A 25,108-nucleotide genomic window follows, 5' to 3' on the forward strand; every position below is an offset into this window, starting at 1 on the left:
CCACCTTTCAGCAATATACTGTAGGTCTGTTTTCTTGTGTGGAGCACAGACTGGACAGAAGTGAAATTTCTCTCTTCTCATTACATTGGTCAAAAAGCAGTTATTTTTTCTGGTTGTACTGGCATACATTACAGTGGTTCAGGTCCACAGTTGGAATAAGGTGAATGGCTGCATTTTTAGTGTCTGGGATGGTTGACCTGAAGGCCAAATTGTAGCACAAATTAGAGCTGAACCTGTTTTTGAAGCAAAATGTATGAATCAAGGCCAAACTACATCCCCCTCAAATCTGGAAGTGTGTGCTATTTTCCACTTCAGTGCTCAAAAACATCACCTCAGTCCATGAAACTCAGATGAATGAGACTAATGAGCATGTGACACGCCATACACACACGTTAATTTCACCTGAAGCCGTGCAGCAGCTGTAGGGAAACCACATGCTCATTGTTCCTGAGCCCCTCCCTCAACACCTCAGTCAGGACAAAAGCACAGACGAGTGCGGCCCATTTCCAACCCGACATGGCCAATTAACGCAGCGGTGCAGTAGCTTAGAGGAAGCTATCTGTTGAAGGACAACAGTTGAATTATCTTAATCCATATAGGATTAAAATCTCCAGCAGCTCCCCAAATTCACACAAACAGGTGTTTTGTTTTTTTCAACTGGAAAAAAAATGGGTGCTAAGACAGGACAGCATCACAACCACCACCTCTGCAACACTGTTGAACCAGACACAACACGCCTCCATGCACGCTCTCTCCTTGTGTTTTCACTGAGCGGCATGCCTCCTGCTTAGGAGGACGGGGCATAGTTTGGATTCTTGCTGGACGGCTGGTGTGTATTTGTTGAATTTCCCTCAGCTAGGTTATTTTTCCTTGGAAATCAAAGGCTTCAGTCATAGGCTACTACTGACAGCCAGCTAGACAGACATCCCACACCATGCTGCTTGCCCGTTATCTGCCACGGACCGAACCTTAATGACCATCCTCCTTGCGTCGCGTCTTCCTGGCCGACATTCCGTTTATCTGCCTGAACCAAAACATCTCTCCGTGTCTACCTATGGTTGGTGTGAACACAACAGAGCTAGTGGTTTTGTTTTTGAATGGTAATGTAAACAGTGGGCATTTATTATTATTATTATGCCTGATGTCTTGTGCTTCACTCACATGGTCGCTAGACTATGGTATTGAAGGAGGATGTTAGGCTGGAAAAAAGCCCTTTGAGTCAGACATGCAGGAAGCAGCTGTTGTGACCTTGAAAGGGTACTGCTTTAACAAGGCCATGCAGAGACTCACAGGAATAGGAACGGCCCAATGGAAATGTACATGAATGACACAAAGCTCTGTACAGAACCAAACTACTATGATTGGGCAACACTATAGCAGCTCCATCACACACACACACACTGTCATCCTGCCTGTATAGTTCTGAGCACCGCCTCACCACAGTGGGACAACTGTAGTCATCATCCACATTCCTCTCTGGTGATTTCCCCCAGCTAGCCCTCCATGTGCCTGGGAAGTAATCACTCCTCCCCACTAGTGTGTTTAGACTGAGAGGCTCACTGGCTCTGTCCTCTCCTCGTGCTGGGCAGCCGGCCCCTGCTCTACTCTGCCCCCGTTGACTTGCTGCATGATGATGCATGTCAGAAGTAGGTTATTTCCCAATGCAACACAGGAGCGCCCTGGGCAGTATTGTGCTCTGCATTGACTATTGACTTATGTTGACTCCCCATTTTCTGAAGCCTATATGATCATTGTGGTACATCATTTGGGTTTTGTCTACCTCACAAAGGGCCCTATTCAGGCGCCTGCTGTCACTAACACTGGGGGTGATGTTGTCCAATGAGGGAGGAGGAATAGAGAGGGCCTCTGCCTAAAAAAAACTAAAAAAACTTGGGATTGTGTTTTCAAGGCACATTGAATTGGCTGTGTGTTTCTGGCTCTGTGATGTATAGAGAAGTTAGTTACTAAATTAGCATCCTCCTTCCCAGCTCCCTCAGTGCAGCCACTGCTCGGCTTGAAAGGATTACAGCTCCCTCCATGCTATTTAATTAGGGGTTAAGACGACCCCCCCCCCCCCTCAAAGTGCTCCTCTAGAGGGGCTCTGAGTGAGCGGTGGGGTCATGTGGCCAGTGCCATTCAAGTACTCTTAAAGTGGACACTGTCTTTCTGATTTGCAAGACTGAGCGGACAGTGTGTGTTTGTGGGAGCATAGCTGATCAAAATGCCTATTAACACATCTGCTTTGTACCCGCTTCCCTTCTCGGGGAAGTTGCTTTCATAAAAAATCATGAATGTTGTCATTTTATTTAGCATAGTTCAATGATAGCTCTCTGGTCTTATGAAGTGCCATTTTTATTTTTTCTAGGCCAACTGCTAAGTCTTAATACAGGGGGTTTCGGGAAGATGCTGGAAACTCTGTTTATTCTTTTTTATCAGTTGCTTGGCAACGGGCCTATTTTTCCATTATGAGTAATATGACCGAGGTGCATTTTATCCCTCACTGAGTGTACTAATTCCATGGAAGCCCAATCTAGAACAGAGTTAACGGTGAGGGGAGAAATTGTGCAAGGTTAATTTGAAATTAGCCGTGTACACATAAGGTTGTGTTAGACATGAATGCTAAAAGCTTGGATCACAGATGCAGGCATGTACTCACGCATGTATGACTGCACGCACATGCTAAACACATACATGCACTCATGCAGGTAAACACACAACCCTGTTTACAATAGATTTAATGAACATGCCATGCCATTTGGGTTTAATGGCCATGCAACAAATGTAGAGAATTTGTTGTCAAAAAGAATTGTCCCATCCTCCAACATTGTGACATCATTCGCTTTATCAGCAAAGCTTTTAGATCTCCAGACCAGTGCAACGCTGCAACGCTGCATGGACGCACCATCAGATTGGCTTCAGTAAGAAATGAGGTCAGAGGAGAGCATCCAGAGACTGAACTCAAGCCATCTGGCCAGTGAAGGAGCCCAGTGGAGGCCTGCGTGTGTTTAATCTCTGAGCTTGTAAACCATGTTGGTCCAAAACCTTTTGGTTGATGATCATCAAAGCATAGCTCTGAACTAACAGACAGTAGACGAGAGGGACTCAGAAATTGGGTCAACCTTGATGGTCTGTGAGGACAGATGAGGTGAAATTCCTCTGCTTTTCAGTGTCAGTGTTCAAGAATTCAATTCAATACCCCTTTTTTTGAATTTCAGGTTGTTTCATAATGAATTCCTCATAGCGTGTAATGAACGTAGTTTTGAAAACAATAATGCAAAATGATTTAGAATGCATGATTAATTACTAAACTGTTGATTAATTAAATGTAGATTGTTGGAATTGCATTGACATTTTTTTACATTTTAGTCATTTAGCAGAAGCTCTTATCCAGGGCGACTTACAAGAGCAATCGGGGTTAAGTGCCTTGCTCAAGGGCACATCGACAGGTTTTTCACCTAGTCGGTTAGGGGAATGTCATGCATTCCTCATACACTCAGAGCAAGGAAAATACGTATTGTTCAGAAGTACCACACCCATGCTTAGTATGTCTGGAATGCCTGTTAATGCAGGTTGACACTCCTGATAACAGTTACGCTCCTAGCCCTGGGGGCAGTGCATCTCAATAGTACTCCTTGACTAAACTAGAATGCACTCCCTCTGCGATTCTCACACCAGACTCGGGTAATAGTGAGTTGTTTTTGCTACAAACTGTTCTGCAACACAGACAAACGTTCTAGAGTTTAGACCAGAGCTCTCCAACCCTGTTCCTGGAGAGCTACCGTCCTGTAGGCTCTCGCTCCAACCGTAATCTAGTGTACCTGATTTGTTATAATTAGCTGGTTGATCAGCTGAATCAGGTTTGTTACAACTGGAGTTGGATTGAACATCTACAGGAAGGTAGCTCTCCTGGAACAGGGTTGGAGAGGCCTGGTTTAGACATAGCTCTGTTAGTACTGGGGACATCAACACAACCATGAGAAATGTCAACACTGATTTAACACTGTACTGCTAATGCAGCATTTTACTGACTGACTGAAAGGCAGAAAGACAATTTACAAAGTATTTGTCTATTCTGCTCTTATTCACATCTAATTCTTCCCCACAGAAATCCAAAAGCCACTGTTCAAAGAACCAACAAGAAAGTGAACAATGACTCAACACTGCGCATACAAAACCTCTCCATCCTGGTCCGGCAGATAAAGTCGTACTACCAGGTGAGTGGGCAGTTAACCCTGAAGCTCTAATGGAAAAATGATACAGATTGCATCTGGTGCTGAGGTCTGGTTCATTGTGCTGATCTGTTAAAGCCATTAGCTTCCTTGCTCTTTGGGATCAATGACATTTTCTACCCTGAGGTTTGTCAGCAAGACACGTTTCAGTGGAGACTGCCTTGTACACACACACACATGTGCACAAAATCAAGTTTAAACTAGCCTATAAACAAATACACACACACATTGGAAAATAAGTATAAACACACACATATTTGAAGATATCTGTGGCTGGTGTGATGTGGCAAGGGGACCTCCATCCAGATGTCACGGAGGCGTCTATAAATGGAAGGGAACTGCATGCAGACATGTTAGACATTTCTGGAGCTGAAACGCAGCACACTAATGTGGTTCTCCGTCTCACGCTTTGACTAATGAAGATCTGGGATGTATTTTGGCTTCAGTTTTGTGAGCGCTCAGAACAGTATTAAAACGGACACAATATGAGGAGTTACTTACCCACTATAGTAACTTTAAAAGCTGTCTGCCAGTAGTGTCTCAGTTTCGCTGCTTGGCTGATGTTTTCACTGCATTAGATCATATCAGGTTCTTGCATGTGAGAGTCAATTCAGAGCGTGGTTGATCATTTCCATTCTGCTCAAGTAATGAGACTTCCCATTAATCTGATGGATAGAGGGAGGAAGCGGGGCTTCCTGATGACAAGATCTGGTATACACGATGACTGCGGATGGAGTGGCTCTGGCCTTAATATAAGGGAAGCTTATCTAGCTGTCAGCACCTCTGTCCACCAACTTTTTTGTCAACCTCACATCCGAGAGAGAACACACTTAATAACTAACATGAGGACGATAAAGAATTCCAGCCATGATATGTTGGTGTTTCTGCTGGGAGAGATAATTGGTCGTCTCAGGGTGTCTTGGCTCTCAGAATGATAATCAGGAAATGCACTTGATCCAGCATGCACAACACCAACGGCAGGAATGTGTGGAGCTGACTATGGGGTATTTACCCAGCAGCACAGTCTGACACAACCGTGGGAAATCCTCTCCTCAATCCGGACAGAGATGTTCTCTCCAGTCGGCCGCCATCGATCTTCCTATAGTCATCTGCAAGTCTCAAAGCAGAAACTACGCAGTCACATCCCCATAAGCCCAATGCTCATCAACATACCATATTGTGGAGTAGGATGATGACCAGGACTCTGGACACTGCTATTACATGCTTGGCTAAGAGACCTTCCTGGAACATCCAATTAAACATCCCTTGAGCATCTCATTACGCAGGGCCATTGTTTATCGACATTAATGTCATAAGCCTTGAAAGCTCTGCTAGGCCCTCTCAAAATGGCTTTCAAAATAATCTGTCACAAAGCCAAGAGTCTTAAGACCCTTATTAGACGCTTGGGTTAAGTAAGAACATCAACTCTCCAAGTGGCCATGTCAAGCTGAAAGCATTAGCTTTAGATGCACAATGAACGTGTTGTGCTTCTAGGGTGGGTGTCATCAATCTTTTCCTAGCCTTCCCTGCCTTTGCGCTAACCTCATGTTTTATATATTGTCAATCCAGTGAAGCCCCCACTGTTTGTAGCAAGTCTCTCAATTGTTGTTGTGGCTTTACCACCCACAATCAACTACTCCGTTAACTGGAAACGCCATGCCATTTTCCTTTCATGTGGACAGCAGTGATTCTTGTGGTGTTTTGAGTAGACCTGCGTAGTCCGTTTGACTTGTTTGTTTGAAATCCACTTGATTACCTCATTCACATTCATCAAAGGTTGAGATTTGACGGAGGCCTGGCCTTTGGTGTGAATGACAACTACTTGACTGAGATCAGTGGACCAGTTGCCAGCAAACACGGCTTGGCTTTTTTTAACGTTTCTTTTGTGACTTTCAGCAATATTATTATTATTTTTTTGGATGATTAGTGAACAAGTAATTGCTCCACTGAAACAAGAACAGCCCAGTCTTATGATATTGAAATAATTTCAATATCATAAATAATAATAATTTCAGATTAAAGGTCTGGTCAACAGACCCCTTGATTTTTGATGTCTTGAATTGAAGCATCCTCCAGCACACTACTCCTTATTCCTAGGTTCTGGATTGCCTACTATCCAGCCTTAAGTTGCTATCTCTGCCCTGGCTAAGGTTCACCCTGGTGCTTCAGTGCTGCTGGTTATCAACCTCTATGACTGGCCTGCCTGGCTGATCCAAAACTAGGCTCGTGGAAAACAGGCCAGCGGGCCCCAGCCATTCACCACTGGGGCTGATCAAAGTCTAGAGAGAGGCACTTTGTTCAATGTCAATGTCTATGCTTTTCTTTGCTGTGGTCCCAGTTGTTCCTGCCTTTTTAATTCATCCCTTTTTAATCTTACGTGCTCCAGATGGAAATGTAATCAATTCTCTAGGTTTTCAACTAATGGAGTTAACATCATACTAAAGTGGGCACGTACACACTGCAGGGCTCATTTGGCATATATGGTGGTTATGTTGGCAGCTCTACCATCTAAGGGTCTGTGTAGTTTGGCGGCATTCTTTTGTCTGTCGAGCTTCTGCAGTGTAGCTTCACTCTTGAATCTCGGGATGAGGAACATTATTAAGCTACTGATCGTGCTGACTCCGTTCAAAGTCTCCTGCAACTGAACAAATGTAATACTTAAGCTAACTCTCCTCTTCAGAGCTCCGGTGTCAGACAAGAGACCTCCATTCCTCTGGGACCCGCCCCCCTCCATCCATCCATCCTATTAGTGCACCAGTGTCTTGGACACGTGGAAAATGACTTTGTGCAGAGGTTGTTAAAGTGGAGTGGCCTATAGTTCCATAATGTCTTTCATATATATATTTTATTTTATTGCGGTGTCAACTCTCATTGGCATGCATTTTGTCATGTGTCCCAAGGTTTCTGCTATTGCACTTATCGATCGGCTGCTTAAATATTTGTAGGCGCTAGTCGCTCATTGAGTGCTATTGTTGTTGGCATGGATACTGTGTTACTACGGTATGACACTGTATTGCGGTTGGGTTTTGTAGGGAAGGAGCAATGCTCATGACTTGTTTCTGTCAGAAGGAATGATTGATTAGAACCAATGCTTTCCTAGTTCTGACTTATTACACTAGGAGTGCACTAGATTTTCATTTAAAAAATGGCATCGCCTTTTATTTATGAAGTAGGCTATTCATTCTTTGTCATGTTCTTTCAGGATCCTCATTACTCAACTGTACGTAATACCTTCCTTTAGCTAGGCTTTGGTCATTAGGATCAGGGCCTGATGTAATCATTGGTGGATGCATCGCTTCCAGGTACTTCACAGTCCACTGAATTCGACTGTGAAGCTGTGAGGGGTGCTTTCCAAATAGCCAACAGTTCACTGAGTACTACCTGGTGATTGAGGCCAGAAGGTGGTTTTGAGATCTAACTTATTAACTCTAGTTCACACTGGAAATGGTCATTTTACATTTTTCCAAACATTTTAAGTGACTCTGTGTGGAGGATGTTGGGATTTATTATTATTATAATAATTATTTTCATTCCTAGTAATGATATTTGGGTTTTCCAGTATTGTTGATTGGTCCTATGAAGGTTTCTCTTCTTGGTTACTCAATCCAAATGAATGTTAGGCCTATTTATTTGGTGGTCTCTGTTTGGCATGCATGCAGATTTTTCTGGAGCTCTCCCCAGCCCCCAAAAATCCATGTGCGTAGCATCACGTCAAGTAAAAAAAAAGACTTCTGGGCCTACACTTTTCAGTACCGATGTGAATTGAAGAGTGGACCTGCTGTGTAACATCGCCCCTTAGCACTGCTTTGCTTTGGGGTGTGTTAAGGCAGTAGCTCATTTTGTTTTCACTGCATTAAAGGGAACAGTGCTCCATTCACACACAGGGCCTTGGTCCTCAGGGCACTGAGCCTAATGTATCTTTTGACCTCACCCCTACCCCATGCCCATTTTTTAGAAGCCATTTAAAGATGAGTTGGCACACTCACAGCTCACATACTCTCTGCTATCATCCAAATGCTAAATAATTCTCAACATATGACACTTTAATGCTGTATGTCTCTATGCTGAGCCCCGGAGTAGTGGAGCTTGTTTTGGAGGCTCCAGGGGACTGAGTTCCCATCGCGGCTGAGGCTTGCTGACCTACACAAAGACTGTCTGTTATTGGGCCAGAGGGCTGAGATGGCTAGAGCAGAGCCTAGGGTGGATGTTGTTGTTTTTGTCTTGGACTTCATCATGGAAAGATTTAAGTGTGTGTTATTATGGGAAAGCTTCAAGCCAGAGGTTATTTTGCTTTCTTTGAATCATCGGCATTTCGCAACATTTATTTAATTTGGGAACCGCGTATGCCTGATCCCCAAGTGATTTCTTTCATGGCCTTTGCATTTGAAACATGAGCAGATCAGTTTATTAGGGCATGTATGCTACTTGTAGCTTGGGGCTAAATGCATCTACTCATGCAATCTCACATGCTAAGCCTAAATGTCCTGTTGATGTCAGAGCTGTGCCGATAGCTGGTATACGCCAGCAGTCTTTGCAGGGTTGTCATTTGTAGGTTTCTTTTTTTATTTGGCAGATGCAATATAGATTGAGGCCGGAATTCAATTCATAGCGCAGCACGCTGGACAGCTGACATTGCGGCTTTTAATGGCCTTTCCCCCGACTTTCGCAGAGATCGCATTCACGGTAAAGGCCGGCATGTCGGCTCCATCAGAAATTAGCGCAGATCTAATGTGGATCGGATCAAACCAAGCCTTTATCTAGATGCTGCATTGCTGTGTAGCCAATGCCCCTTAAGCTACACTGGAGCAAAGTATAATAGAGAATAGCATCATGACTATCTATATAAAAAGAGATTGTGTCAGTGACCTCGCCATGTTCAGAGAAATTATAATTGGATGAGTACTGCCCCTGTCTTAATATAGCATAATGAGAGGTTTTTAATTAATTAAAGCGTATTCCGCAGAAGAGCTTGGCGAGTGTTATATTAAGCCGCGACCCAGGTTGATAATTGGTGCAGTCACCCCTATGTGGCCTCCTCGTTGAGTACCACCAGATCTCTAGCAGGCCTGGAGTCCCAGTTAACAGTAAAACTGCACCCTATAGCTACACCCTTATCCTAATCAGTTGAGAGGCTGGTGAAATTGGCGCTCTCTTGTCCCTTTGCGGCAGACATATTGTGAGCAATATGTTTGGAACATCGAATCGCAATGAAATCACAGGATCGAATCCAAATATGTGTGGAATCGTAATACATACCAGCACCAAAGTAACGGGATAATATTGTATCGTGAGGTCCCTGGCAATTCCCAGCCCTAGTTTCTACACACACAGAGCGAGAGAGAGACCCATTTTTGCCTGCTGTAGGGTTTTGGGTGAAAACTGCCACAACGGGAGCACCCTATAGATTGAAGATCAAATAAAGGGAGATGTCTGCCTGAGGACATCCCTGTGACAGAGTAAGAGATCTGTCACCATGACCTGCTTTAGTACAGAAATACGCCTATTTATTTAGCCAAGCCTGAGTTCGATACTGTCGGACCTTGAGTTACACCACTCTTTCTATCTACAGTAAGTATTGTCATGACATTACAGTGCAGCCACTCCAGCAGGTGCACTTCTCCATAGCGACTTACACTGTAGTTGTCTTATTGAGCATGTGTAAAAGAACAGCACATTTCAAGATTAATTTAGATTAAAGTAGAAAGAAAAGAGCCTGATCTGTAGGAGAGACAGGACAGTGTTGGTACCTGCCACCAGATGCTAGTCTCTGAGTGTGGGCCAAGGCTGTCCTAGTGGAGGTGCCTCTATCTTGGTCATGAGCAACAGCAGCAGCCCCAGGGGGCTATATTAAAACCACTCTAACTGATAGCTCTGGAAACAAAGGGAGGACAGGACTAATGGCTATGTACTCTTCTCCTTCACATGTATGAAGTCTGTCCATCTGGCTGGGTCCTTTGGTTTCTCATTTGGCCTTGCTAACAAGGGTCATTGACAGTCTGACTCGTGGGGTCGTTTGATCAGTTGGTGGTACTACTGACTGTGACAGCTGGTATGATAACATGGATGCGTTGAGATGTTTGTCATGTATCCAAATCGGCACTAAAGCTATGAAATTTGGTATGTGTACAGTAATTTACGGCCAGAGGATTTGATTCTGACCTACATTACAGCAGATCTGATATAACCAAGCACATTGGAGACCATGTTTTATGCCACTATTCACACAGGGAGGTATTCTGAAATCTTTGCGCTGAACTCATTAAATGAGAGAATCATTTATGTGAAAGTTCCACTTGTGCACGCTTATCTCAGCTCTGAATGTGACCTACAATCCTGTCTAAAGGTTTTCATTGTTCTCCAGCTTTTCTTGAAATCCTCAACAATAGGAGCGCTTTCCTTGTCTGTCACATGTGGTGAGAGACTGGTGTGTTACAGTGAGAAAGAGGAAACCTGCTGTGGGCGCAGCTCGTTTCCATAGTGCTGCTTTCTGGAGCTGCTCTCGCTCTTTCCTCTCTCCTGCTTTTTCCTCTCCTCTCTGCATGTCCTCTTCTCCTTCTGCTATCTGACCAGCTTAAGCCTGTCTACATATTTGTAATCACATCACGTTTGTACTGTACCGTAGGGGAGTTAAGTCTGCACTGCCTTTCCCAGAAGTGTGTGTGAGCGAGACGCCCAGGGAAGATTCACCAGGCTGGGGAGAATAAACCCCATCGTCGTTGCTATGGCAACCCACTGTGTGCAGAACGGTTGTGATTCAAGCACTGAGTTGATAAGCAAGCAAGCCACTATCCACCCCCTCCCCAACACACACACACTCTCACGCTACTGCACACTTGCCCCCGTTTGAGAGGTGCCTGTAGTGGAACCTGGGGAGTTGGGGGTAGTGAGCTGCTGAAACAGACTGGGGTCCTGTGAGACAGAAACACAGCCGTCTCAGAGCAAACCTCCCCTTTCTCCTTCCCTCCCTTCCTGGGGCTGGGGCTCTATACTGTTGGTGCCCAGCCCCAGTGAGGGAGATCTGCATTCTGCATACGGCAGCAGAATACTGTATTAGGGAGAGGCTAGTATATCAGCAAGCATGATTTGTCAGCAGAGCACACTGTCTCATAAGTATACTCCAGTTTATCGGGATAAAGAACACTGTCTAGTTGGCGTACAGTGCCAACAGGATCCACATACTGGCATAATGAGGGTTGTGGTTATTTTGAGCAACTGCATTTTTTGAACACCTTGTCATTGTAAAAATGAGTTCTGTTTTGATGCACTGTGAGAACACGGTTTCATCTCAGCAATACATAGTACTACAGAACTGAAGGTGTAGCACTTCAGCAACACCTTATCTGATTGTAACGTGACCCAGTCTTGAAGAGCAATGAACTCTGAGCTGATCTATAATTCAGGAGTACACTGTGTGAAGAGGAAGTGTAAGCTAATCACAGCATACTGTAACTTTCTCTCTCCACACTGGCACATCTGCTTTACAGATTTACTATTTTCTCACCATGAATATTAAGTTGCAGATGTGAGAAGTAAAACAAATCACAAGACAGGCATGTACTGAGTGCTGTTTTTGATGCCCTCCTGCCTGGCACCATGGAGTGTGCCACTGGATGATGGAGGCTTTTCCATTTCAAAGAGGAGTATATATTCCTGCCACCACATGCTCAGTGTTTCCCCTATATGTATTTAGCAGCCTGTCATCGCAGCTGCTAAATTGTGGATGCCACTGTAAAAAAAATAAAAAAATATGTCGAATTAAAGACGGGTTGGTTGTTTAGCAACAAAACTGACACGTGGGCAACAGAGGCAAAACAGACTGGGTTGGCTTAGATTGTTGACATGTAAACTGTTGTTAGTTTCCAAATGTTTATTGAAAATCAGAGGTTAAAGTAAGGCGGTCCGATACAGCGTCCCGGCAAAATAAATAGTGGGGTATGCCGTACCGGTAAAACATGAGCCTATCACAATAATGAAAAATAAATGTCAAGAAAACTGTAGGCTATTACACCACTATTTACCATCACTACATGTTGAGGCATGAAAGATGAGCGAATGGACTTGAAAACGGGTGGTAGGTCTATAGCTTATGCTCCAAAATGCGATGTGGTTCGACGAGAACACTGACATTTTGCCAATGCAGAGATGAGTGGCCGACACTGAGACGCGCGGACAGCAGTGGAGCAATTCATTCTGTCGCCAAAATGGCATTACTCTTTTTGGTGTTTTGTGTAACAGATGTCTCTTTCCATTCACCACTGTTTGGAGGCTGGAAATATGTTGCGAGTGGATCAACGTGAATGAGTAGCCTAGTGAAGGAGCCCCTTGAAGTGATTCTGACAATAATATAAAAACATGACTGGTTGTGTTTATGCTACAGCATATATATATACAACTCGTTATTCAACCACTCCACAAATTTCTTGTTAACAAACTATAGTTTTGGGAAGTCGGTTAGGACATCTACATTGTGCATGTCGCAAGTAATTTTCCCAACAATTGTTTAGCGAGATTATTTCACTTAATTCACTGTATCACAATTCCAGTGGATCAGAAGTTGACTGTGCCTTTTAAACAGCTTGGAAAATTCCAGAAAATTGTCATGACTTTAGAAGCTTCTGATAGACTAATTGACATCATTTGAGTCAATTGGAGGTGTACCTGTGGATGTATTTCAAGGCATACCTTCAAACTCAGTGCCTCTTTGCTTGACACCATGGGAAAATCAAAAGAAATCAGCCAAGACCTCAGAAAAACATTGTAGACCTCTACAAGTCTGGTTCATCCTTGGGAGCAATTTCCAAATGCCTGAAGGTACCACGTTCATCTGTACAAAAAATAGTTCGCAGGTATAAACACCATGGGACAACACAGCCATCATACCGCACAGGAAGGAGATGCGTTCTGTCTCCTAGAGATTAACGTACTTTGGTGCGAGAAGTGCAAATCATTCCCAGAACAACAGTAAAGGACCTTGTGAAGATGCTGGAAAACAGGTACAAAAGTATCTATATCCACAGTAAAACAAGTCCTATAACGACATAACCTGAAAGGCCGCTCGGCAAGGAAGAAGCCACTGCTCCAAAACTACCATAAAAAAGCCAGACTACGGTTCGCAACTGCACATGGGGACAAAGATCGTACTTTTTAGAGAAATGTCCTCTTGTCTGATGGAACAAAAATAGAACTGTTTGGCCATAATGACCATTGTTATGTTTGGAGGAAAAAGGGGGAGGCTTGCAAGCCGAAGAACACCATCCCAACCGTGAAGCGCGGGGGTGGCAGCATCATGTTGTGGGGGTGCTTTGCTGCAGGAGGGACTGGTGCACTTCACAAAATAGATGGCATCTTGAAGAAAGAAAACGATGTGGATATATTGATGCAACATCTCAAGACATCAGTCAGGAAGTTAAAGCTTGGTCACAAATGGGTCTTCCAAATGGACAATGACCCCAAGCATACTTCCAAAGTTGTGGCAAAATGGCTTAAGGACAACAAAGTCAAGGTATTGAAGTGGCCATCACAATGCCCTGACCTCAATCCCATAGAAAATTCGTAGGCAGAACTGAAAAAGCATGTGCGAGCAAGGAGGCCTACAAACCTGACTCAGTTACACCAGCTCTGTCAGGAGGAATGGGCCAAAATTCACCCAACTTACTGTGGGAAGCTTGTGGAAGGCTACCCAAAACGTTTGACCCAAGTGGTGATCCTAATCCTAGTTTTTACTATGATTAAATGTCAGGAATTGTGAAAAACTGAGTTTAAATGTATTTGGCTAAGGTGTATGTAAACTTCTGACTTCAACTGTATTTTTTAAATTTAAAATGTATCCTTTTATTGAACATGGCAAGTTGGGTTAAGAATATATTCTTATTTATGATGACGGCTTACACCGGCGAAACCCGGACAAGCTAGATAAATAGGACAAATTAACATTAGCTAGCAAGTGCAAGCTAACTAGCTAAATTGCCATACATGTTTAATGCTTTTCGACCTGTCCCCAAATTAATGTCATTGGTTCAGAGTTTGTTTGATATTTTAACCTGCTTTTCGTGATTGCGTTAGGTGTGGGATGGCAAAATAAATTTATGCACGATAGCGCATGCGCGCAGCTGGTTTGGGTTCCGTGTTAGTGCCTGTAGCACTAAGATGCGCCACTCGGGAGCCCCAATAAAAGGTAATACATTTTAAAAGTTAAATGACATGTCTTTGACTAGAGATGCTTTTGAATCAAATATAAATCTAGGATTAGGCAGCTGCCTGGAGCGGCAGTTTGACAAGGGCGGCATTTTTTGAGCTCAACTGACCAAGACGCACCTCCAACAACACCTCACATTATTCTTTCCAAAAACAATATCTTCTCTCACTCAGTGGCATGAAGGCTATTTAGGTGAGTGCTGATGCCGCCCCATGATAAGCAATGCCCACTTTGCCAAAGGCAGTGCTACAAAATATTTATATTTTCCATGCCCAGCGTGCCTCTCCAGGGTGCTGTTGGAGAAACGCAGCGCTGCGGCTCTCCACCAGTGCTCCATCAAATTAATTTAACATAAATTAGACCTATGTAGCCTACAGTAGAAAGAGTAGTAGCCTGTGGGGTTTTTCTGTAGTCTTAGATGGGAGCCCAAATGTATTGCAATGTCATGAGACACACTTTTTAAATCATTAACTTATTAATGAGGAGAGAGTGCAGGAACAAAGAGTGTGGTCAACAAGAATTGCAAGCGGGCAGACATCAGCTATGGAGCGGCTGAGGCATAATCAGAGGTAGACAGCAAATGGTTCTGAAAGTAATTTCAACATTTTTTATTTGACTAAACTAACAACAAAAGGGCTTTGTTGGAGCCCATTTATTCCAATCTATCAACAAAAAAAAATAATGTATAAGCCCAAAGTTGCTTTTAACCTTATAGAAGCAGAAAGGGGGCATTAACCAGACAGACTGTATGTTTCTCAGTTCACATGTAACAATTCACTGCCTCCCTCTTCACAAGTTCTGTGCCAGGAACACCAGCCTATTGACAGTTTCAGGCTTCAAAGTTGCCGTCTGGCATGTGACCACATTGCCCCCATTGCTAAATCTCTGAGGGCACACAGCCGTGGGAGACTTCTCTCTTGAAGAGGACCAGAGTGAGAAAGAAGAGAAAGTTAGGGATGCATAAGTATTTCTTTGTCAGACAACTCACTTGTGGGAAGTTGGATGCGTGAACTCGCCACCACTCCAAAGGATCAGCCTCACTGTCTGCTGCCATCATCAGTGTAGCTGTCCAGCTCTTGCTCGGTGATTGGTCTCTGGGTTCTTAAGGCAGGTGCACTAATGGTTTTCTTTAAAGATGCTCTTCTTGGACTTCTTTGCTGATTGTGGTGCAGTGGCAGCTTCTTTCTCACTCTGGTCCTCTTCAAGAGAGAAGTCTCCCACGGCTGTGTTCCCTACCAGGAGGGCTTCTGTCTCAGGCAGCTGCTCACCTTCACCACCATCTTCTCAGTGGTCATGTAGGTGGTCTTGAACCTTGGGTGCAGAAAGGTAGCCATGGTGAGCAGCTCATCTGTTTCAGGGTTGGTGCATTTGTCATTCAGGTAATTGAGGACATTCATAATCTCTTGGGTCAGTTTGGCTTCGCCCTCATTTGATTTCTGAACCTCCGTCTTGAACAAATTGAGGATCGGCTTCAGATAGTACACACTCCTGTATGTCTCTCCTGACAGGGCATCTGTGAAATCCTGGAGAGGCTGCAGTGATAGATTCAAAGGCATCAATGTCTTGCCCGGAGGGTGCAATGTGCGGTGTTCTTTTTTTGCCTGCTGCCAGGACTTGTGTGATGGCCTTTTCCTGCACCAGGACTCTTTCTATCATCTGCAGTCGAGGTCCCCACTTTGTCGGGGATTCTGGGATGAGTTTGTGGAGGGGCAGGCTCTGTTTACCTTGTGCACTTGTCAGGGCCTTCTGCTTCTTCTAACTTTAGGAAAATGTGCTGACCAGTTTCTTGCACACTCCAGTGGCCCGGGAAACCAGAGGTTCATTTTGGAAACTCTTCTCTGAAAAAATAAAAAGGTGAAAAAGAATTACATATGAATCACAATTATTCAATAGAAATAATATTGCATCTTCTATAATTACAGCCATTTACAGCATGGACACTGGACATGATTACAAATGTAATCCATTTATAGATTTACAACTGTTGTGTTTTAAGAGAGCTATGTTGCATTAGAAAACAGGATAGCCTACTCAATAAATTATTATTGAAAGAAAGAGGATGGATGCATATATTGAAACCATAGGCAACTGTATCAATTATAACTAAGCAATGTAATCCATGTAATGTTTGGATATTGCACACGTAAACAAATTGCAAATATTATAGATTTGCGTAGCTGTATATATTCGGCGTAACATATGAAGGATCAGACCGTGTAGTCAATTATAACTTTAAGCAGAACTTAACTATAGTTCTGCATTTTTTCTTTATTTTTAAGTTATGTAATTATTCTACCTAGCTCTGTGCTTGGGACATTTTGAAACTTACCAATAGCAATATATAGCCTGTGTCCGGAATACCCTAGTCTGTCTGTAGTCCTACATACTTGACGCAACTCTTTCAGGCCTCAGGAGGAAAGTGCCTCCCTCAGCCCAGGTGCAATTATTTCTCCGGTGTGATCATCTGGGAAATAAGAGGTTTGAAGGAATTGGCTTTGCAGCAGTTGTCGTCAATGTAATGAATCGTGAGGCTAATGTATGGCTCTGTGGTCCGGCTTGATCATAAGTCGGCAGTGGTAAAGAAGAATGCAGCGTTAGGGATTTTGTTGTCAGGACAGCGTTGCCATTCTGTGTAGAGTTCTGGCAGACATGTTTTGTGAAGCTCTGGATCTCGTATCTTGGGTCTAGCGTTCAAATCAACTTCCTGAAACGGTCTTTCTCCACAGTTTAATTGGTTCCATGTCTTTCGTTATGTGATACTTAACTGCATTTGTTATCGCATTCCTTTTTTTGTCATAGGGAGTACCACTAACGAATGATGCCTTGAGTTATAGCTGAGTGCAGGTCTGACTTGAAGATGTCTTGAGACTTGCGCTGAGGGTTTGTTGCACGCATTCTGCTAGATTCTTCATATTCGCGCTAGAGTTTGACCGATTTATGATTTTTCAATGCTGATACCGATTATTGGCGGACCCAAAGAAAGCTGATGCCATATTATTATTTTTTTAATATATGTTTGTAATGACATTTACAACAATACTGAATGAACACTTATTTTAACTTAATATAAAACATTAAATCAAATTAGTCTCAAATAAATAATGGAACATGTTCAATTTGATTTAAATAATGCAAAAACAGTGTTGGAGAAGAAAGTAAAAATGCAATATGTGCCAGGTAAAAAAAGCTAACGTTTAAGTTCCTTGCTCAGAACATATGAAAGCTGGTGGTTAAATATTCCCAGTTCATCAATATTCCCAGTTAAGAAGTTTTAGGATGTAGTTATTATAGGAATTATGACGCGTCGACTATTTCTCTCTATACCATTTGTGTTTCATATACCTTTGACTATTGGATGTTCTAATAGACACTTTAGTATTGCCAGCCTAATCTCAAGAGTTGATAGGCTTTAAGTCATAAACAACGCTGTGCTTCAAGCATTGCTAAGGGCTGCTGGCAAACACAGTAAAGTTTGAATGAATGCTTACGAGCATGCTGCTGCCTTCCACTGCCCAGTCAGACTGCTAATCATATCATAGACTTCATTATAATACACTGCTCAAAAAAATAAAGGGAACACTTAAACAACACAATGTAACTCCAAGTCAATCACACTTCTGTGAAATCAAACTGTCCAATTAGGAAGCAACACTGATTGACAATAAATTTCACATGCTGTTGTGCAAATGGAATAGACAAAAGGTGGAAATTATAGGCAATTAGCAAGACACCCCCAATAAAGGAGTGATTCTGCAGGTGGTGACCACAGACCACTTCTCAGTTCCTATGCTTCCTGGCTGATGTTTTGGTCACTTTTGAATGCTGGCGGTGCTCTCACTCTAGTGGTAGCATGAGACGGAGTCTACAACCCACACAAGTGGCTCAGGTAGTGCAGTTCATCCAGGATGGCACATCAGTGCGAGCTGTGGCAAAAAGGTTTGCTGTGTCTGTCAGCGTAGTGTCCAGAGCATGGAGGCACTACCAGGAGACAGGCCAGTACACCAGGAGACGTGGAGGAGGCCGTAGGAGGGCAACAACCCAGCAGCAGGACTGCTACCTCCGCCTTTGTGCAAGGAGGTGCACTGCCAGAGCCCTGCAAAATGACCTCCAGCAGGCCACAAATGTGCATGTGTATGCTCAAACGGTCAGAAACAGACTCCATCAGGGTGGTATGAGGGCCCGACGTCCACAGGTGGGGGTTGTGCTTACAGCCCAGCACCGTGCAGGACGTTTGGCATTTGCCAGAGAACACCAAGATTGGCAAATTCGCCACTGGCGCCCTGTGCTCTTCACAGATGAAAGCAGGTTCACACTGAGCACATGAGCACATGTGACAGTCTGGAGACGCCGTGGAGAACGTTCTGCTGCCTGCAACATCCTCCAGCATGACCGGTTTGGCGGTGGGTCAGTCATGGTGTGTGGTGGCATTTCTTTGTGGGGCCGCACAGCCCCCCATGTGCTCGCCAGAGGTAGCCTGACTGCCATTAGGTACTGAGATGAGATCCTCAGACCCCTTGTGAGACCATATACTGACACATGCACATTTGTGGCCTGCTGGAGGTCATTTTGCAGGGCTCTGGCAGTGCACCTCCTTGCACAAAGGCGGAGGTAGCGGTCCTGCTGCTGGTTTGTTGCCCTCCTACGGCCTCCTCCACGTCTCCTGATGTACTGGCCTGTCTCCTGGTGGCGCCTCCATGCTCTGGACACTACGCTGACAGACACAGCAAACCTTTTTGCCACAGCTCGCATTGATGTGCCGTCCTGGATGAACTGCACTACCTGAGCCACTTGTGTGGGTTGTAGACTCCGTCTCATGCTACCACTAGAGTGAGAGCACCGCCAGCATTCAAAAGTGACCAAAAGATCAGCCAGGAAGCATAGGAACTGAGAAGTGGTCTGTGGTCACCACCTGCAGAATCACTCCTTTTTTGGGGGTGTCTTGCTAATTGCCAATAATTTCCACCTTTTGTCTATTCCATTTGCACAACATCATGTGAAATTTATTGTCAATCAGTGTTGCTTCCTAAGTGGACAGTTTGATTTCATAGAAGTGTGATTGACTTGGAGTTACATTGTGTTTAAGTGTTCCCTTTTTTTTTTTGAGCAGTGTATAATAAACACAAATTACGAGCCTTTGGTCATTTAATATGGTCAAATCCGGAAACTATCATTTCGAAAACAAAACGTTTATTCATTCAGGGAAATACGGAACCATTCTGTATTTTATCGAACGGGTGGCAACCCTAAGTCTAAATATTTCTGTTACATTGCACAACCTTCAGCCGAGCGGTAGAGATACTCTCAATGATCCAACTGACATTTACTCCCGAGGTGCTGACCTGTGGCACCCTCGACAACTTCTGTGACTATTATTATTTGACCATGCTGGTCATTTATGAACATTTGAACATCTTGGCCATGTTCTGTTATAATCTCCACCCGGCACAGCCAGAAGAGGACTGGCCACCCCTCATAGCCTGGTTCCTCTCTAGGTTTTGGCCTTTTCTATGGAGTTTTTCCTAGCCACCGTGCTTCTACAGCTGCATTGATTGCTGTTTGGGGTTTTAGGCTGGGTTTCTGTACAGCACTTTGAGATATCAGCTGATGTAAGAAGGGCTATATAAATACATTTGTTTTGATTTATGACATAATTATGTACAATTTTGGCAAATTAGTTCGCAACGTGCCAGGTGGCCCAAACTGTTGCATATACCCTGACTCTGCTTGCACTGGAACAAGAGAAGTGACACAATTTCCCTAGTTAATATTGCCTGCTAACATGAATTTCTTATAACTAAATATGCAGGTTTAAAAATATATACTTGTGTATTGATTTAAAAAAAGGCATTGATGTTTATGGTTAGGTTCATTGGTGAAACGATTGTGCTCTTTTTTTCGCAAATGTGCTTTTGCTAAATCACTACACGTTTGGTGAAGTAGAAGGTGATTCGATAAATTAACAGGCACCGCATTGGTTATATGCAACGCAGGACAAGCTAGTTAACCTAGTAATATCATCAACCATGTGTAGTTAACTAGTAATTATGTGAAGATTGATTGTTTTTTATAAGATAAGTTTAATGCTAGCTAGCAACTTACATTGGCTCCTTGCTGCACTTGCGTAACAGGTGGTCAGCCTACCACGCAGTCTCCTCGCGGATTGCAATATAATTGGTGTCCAAAAATGCAGATTACCGATTGTTATGAACTTGAAATCGGCCCTAATTATTCGGCCATGCCGATTTAATTGGTCGACCTCTAATTTGCGCACACATTCAGGGTTTTCAGGTACTGAAATATATTACTAATGTTTCCACCTCTGGCTAGCATAATGCGTTGACACAACTTGCACAGTACTGTTGGTCAGTGATCTTAAAGCGAAACCAATTCCAAACCACAGAGGCCCCCCTTTTCTTTCTTTTTTTCTAATCAATTCTTCGTCCTGCGAATCAACCTCAACAGTTATTTTCCTTGTCTTCAGTCATCATCAATGCTCGCTTACACGTTTGCGCTTGATTTTCGGACATTTGCTAACGAAAGGGGTTTACTTCACTAAATGTTTGCTTACTCTGCAGTTGCGCAAGCTTGTTTGTATACTTTGATTGGTAGGCAGATTGCGTGTAACATCCATGCTTCTAGTTTTTTTCTTTGCTAAAAAAGGCTATGTTTTTAGTAAAAGAGAAACAATTTGAACTAGCCCAATAGGCCGTAACACTCGCCTGAAATCTTGAATGAAACAACGGATTATTTTATTCATTCATCATGACATGCACGACATGGCAAAATCCATATCATGGCAAAACGTCATACCGGTATTCGCGTTCATCCCGCTATACCTCTACAAAAGATGTGACACTGATGCTTATGGGGATGTTATTTGTATCTGACATTCTGATGCTGCCTTCAATTTTGAGGAGCCAGAAAATTGACCTATTCGGTCCCTATTATTTGAGCTTTTCACTTTCTGACAAGATGTTTAAACTCGGGAAGCTTTTAGGGAAGCCCTTCTCTTGGGTTAAGCTACGGATGAGTAGCCCAGAGTTGAAGCTTACATTTATCTGCATCAGGCGAGCCGCCTCTGTCTGGGTGGATGAGTAACTTTTGAAAGTGTCATGTTTAGATTCATACTGATGTCTAATATTATTGAATTATTTGCAAACCGCAACCGTTTCATTGCAAACAAGACACTTTGGATTGACATTGGAGAAATATAGTAAGAATGCCTATTTCGCTGTCTATTCTTCCCTGAAACTTTTCAATATCCACCTTTTTGAGACTTTTTCAGAGCGACATTTTCTCTTGATTGCAAGCGGTTTTTCCTCAATCAACGCACCAAGAAATATATATAAAAAAACAACTTGATTTTTAGCAGTGTAATCAGATTAAAAATATTAGGATGTATTATTGACATTGAACTGATTTATATAGCCTACTAACCAGATGTGTTTAATTTGTAGCAAAGGCCTATGAATTGAGCTGCTATTATGTTCTGCCGATTTAGCTGAGAAAATATCGTCCCAAGTACAAACCATAACAAATTACGGCTTCCAGTCACATCGATGTGCACGTAACATTTGTGACATTGTTAGCCAAACCGTCTATAGATGTATGCCCCAGGAAGACCCCCCCCCCCCCCCCCCCCCACGCTAGACCCCATCCACATGGTGCAGCACAGCGCCCAGAAAAACAACTTTAAAACTAGATTTCGTAGCTAAGGTAAAACGCTAATTGTGCTCATAGATTATGCATGTGTGAACTACACATTGAGAAATCCAGCCGAAAGTGGGAGGTTTAAAAAAATATTTAATATTCCTAAATTTCCAGAGCATGTCTTTAATATGCTAACCTTGTTTTTAGCATCAACTCATTTAGCCTTTTAATTTAGCAATTAGTCCTATGCTGCTTGTTTTGCTTTGCCTAATCAAGCATCCATAATGAAACATCATGGAGTTTATCATTCATTGGCCAATCTGTGCACCTCCCACTGCTCTATTTAGAATCCAAACCCCCACTTCAAGCATTTATTTGGGGATTTAAAGAGTGAGATTTCATAAACCAAACAAAGGAATACACTTGAGGTCGTTTTAGCCTGGATCTGAGGCTTTCCATTCCCTGTGTTTTCTCTCTTTGCAATAGCAGATAGTTCAGCTTCTTAACCCAAATAGAGGTGACAGAGCAGATAAGGTTGGTGGACTGGCTAACGTACACTCAGGCTTTTGACTCAGTGCCTGACAGTGCCACAGTATGTGATTGCATTGCAAACATGTGCTAGTTGTAAGGGACAGGTGTGTGTCGGCAGGTGAGGCAGCAGCTAGAAGGGACATGTGTGTGGTGGAGAGAAAGGGTGTTTGTATTTATTCCTTTTTGGGTTTAGTGGCGCCAGAGGAGATGGCTGCAGTTTTACGGGCTCCTAACCAATTGTTCTGTACTTTTTTTGTAGCATTATTTGTAGCTTTTGTACATAATGTTTCCGTCTCTTATGATCAAAAAGAGCTTCTGGATATCAGAACAGCGATTACTCACCTCATACTGGACAAAGATTTTTTTTCTTTAACGAGTTCTATGCAAAGGATTTACTTCAGACACCGGACAAGTCCCAAATCCCCATCATTCGCATGAAGAAGAGACAGAGATGTAGGGTCGTAGGTCGGGGTCCCTGGTAATTAATCAGATGGCGAATGGATAACCCGCATCTGCCATCAGTCTTATTAGCCAACGTGCAATTATTGGATAATAAACTGGATGAGCTCTGATCAAGACTATCCTACCAACAGGACATTTAAAAACTGCAGTCTTATGTTTCACCGAGACGTGGCTGAACGACAACATGGATAACATACAGCTGGCTGGGTTTTCCGTGCATCAGCAAAATAGAACAGCTGCCTCCGATAAGACCAGGGATGGCGGTCTGTGTCTATTTGTCAATAACAGCTGGTGCACGAAATCTAATATTATTGAAGTCTCAAGGTTTTGCTCACCTGAGGTAGAGTATCTCATGATAAGCTGTAAACTACACTATTTACCACGAGTTTTCATCATATATATTTTTCGTAAGCTCAATAAGTACATTGATGACGTCATCCCCACAGTCACCGTACGTACATGCCCCAACCAGAAGCCATGGATTACAGGCAACATCTGCACTGAGCTAAAGGGTAGAGCTGCCGTTTTCAAGGAGCGGGACTCTAACCCGGACGCTTGTAATAAATCCTGCTATTCTCTCCAACAAACCATCAAACTTAACACAGGACTAAGCTTGAATCCTACTACAACGGCTCTGACTCTCATCGGATGTGGCAGGGCTTGCAAACTATTACAGACTACAAAGGGAAGCACAGCCACGAGCTGCCAAGTGACACGAGTCTAACAGACGAGCTAAATTACTTCTATGCTCGCTTCGAGGTAAGCAACACTGAAGCCTACATGAGAGGACTAGCTGTTGTGGAAGAATGTGTGATCACGCTCTCTGTAGCCGATATGAGTAAGACCTTTAAACAGGTCAACATTCACAAGGCCACAGGGCCAGACTGATTACCAGGATGTGTACTCTGAGCATGCGTTGACCAACTGACTAGTGTCTTCACTGACATTTTCAACTTGTCCTTGACCGAGGCAGTATTATACCAAGATTTAAGCAGACTACCGTAGTCCCTTTGCCCAGAAACACCAAGGTAATCTGCCTAAATGACTACTGACCCGTAGCACTCACATTTTGTAGTCATGAAGTGCTTTGAAAGGCTGGTCATGGCTCACCTCAACACCATTATCCCAAAAACCTAGACCCACTCCAATTTGCATACCGCCCCAACAGATCCACAGATGACGCAATCTCGATTGCACTCCACACTGCTCTTTCCCACTTGGACAAAAGGAACACCTACATGAGAATTAGAGGTGAAACGGTTCACAAAACTCATGGTACGGTACAGTGGTGTCACGGTTCGGTATGGTTTCGATGATACATCGACAAAATAAATGCCTGAGAAATGTAATTTGTATTTAAATTTTCCATTTATTATAATAGTAAACACGGGTAGCTTGAATTCCCAGGAGCATATGGAAACAAAGGGACTACAAAAAACAGCAGTGGCTGCCGTATAACATGAAATAAAATTTTAAACAGAACTTCAACGAGTGCATAGTCCAGCAGCATATATCAAAATTAAGTCACATAGCAGTGCCTTAAACAAAATAGGACTACTTGAGACTGGTTACTTCATCTGATAAAAATGTTTAAAAATGTTTTCAAGTTTTTCTTTAACTTCTTGACGCTAGGAGGTAGAATTTTTATGTTTGGAAAAATAACGTTCCCAATGTAAACGGCCTATTTCTCAGGCCCAGATGCTAGAATATGCATATAATTGACAGATTAGGATAGAAAACACGCTAAAGTTTCTAAAACATTGTCTGTGAGTATAACAGAACTGATTTTGCAGGAGAAAATCTGAGGAAATCCAACCTGGAAGTGCCTCTTATTTTGAAAAATTCCTGTTCCATTGCCTGCCTTTCCTCCATTTAAAGGGATATCAACCAGATTCCTTTTCCTATGGCTTCCTCAGGGTGTGAACAGTCTTTAGACATAGTTTCAAGCTTTTATTCTGAAAAATGAGCAAGATTTATCAAATTGCGTCAGTGGACTGCCAGATGTCCTTGATTAGTTCATGCGTGCGAAAGTGGTAGCTCA

The 25,108-nt window shown here is 43.2% G+C and overlaps 1 protein-coding gene across 5 annotated transcripts in view; it reads left to right on the forward strand.

Moving 5' to 3' along the window:
- The window catches only part of LOC129858404 (girdin-like), an 89,786-nt gene that overhangs the window by 3,238 nt on the left and 61,440 nt on the right, over nt 1-25,108 (forward strand). For all 5 annotated transcript variants that reach the window (XM_055927605.1, XM_055927611.1, XM_055927621.1 and 2 more), the window contains exon 3: nt 4,106-4,214. In XM_055927605.1, coding sequence (XP_055783580.1) covers nt 4,106-4,214 — 109 coding nt within the window. The remainder of the gene's footprint in view (nt 1-4,105; nt 4,215-25,108) is intronic.

Source organism: Salvelinus fontinalis, chromosome 1 (genome assembly GCF_029448725.1).
Source record: "Salvelinus fontinalis isolate EN_2023a chromosome 1, ASM2944872v1, whole genome shotgun sequence".
NCBI classification, from domain to species: Eukaryota; Metazoa; Chordata; class Actinopteri; order Salmoniformes; family Salmonidae; genus Salvelinus; species Salvelinus fontinalis.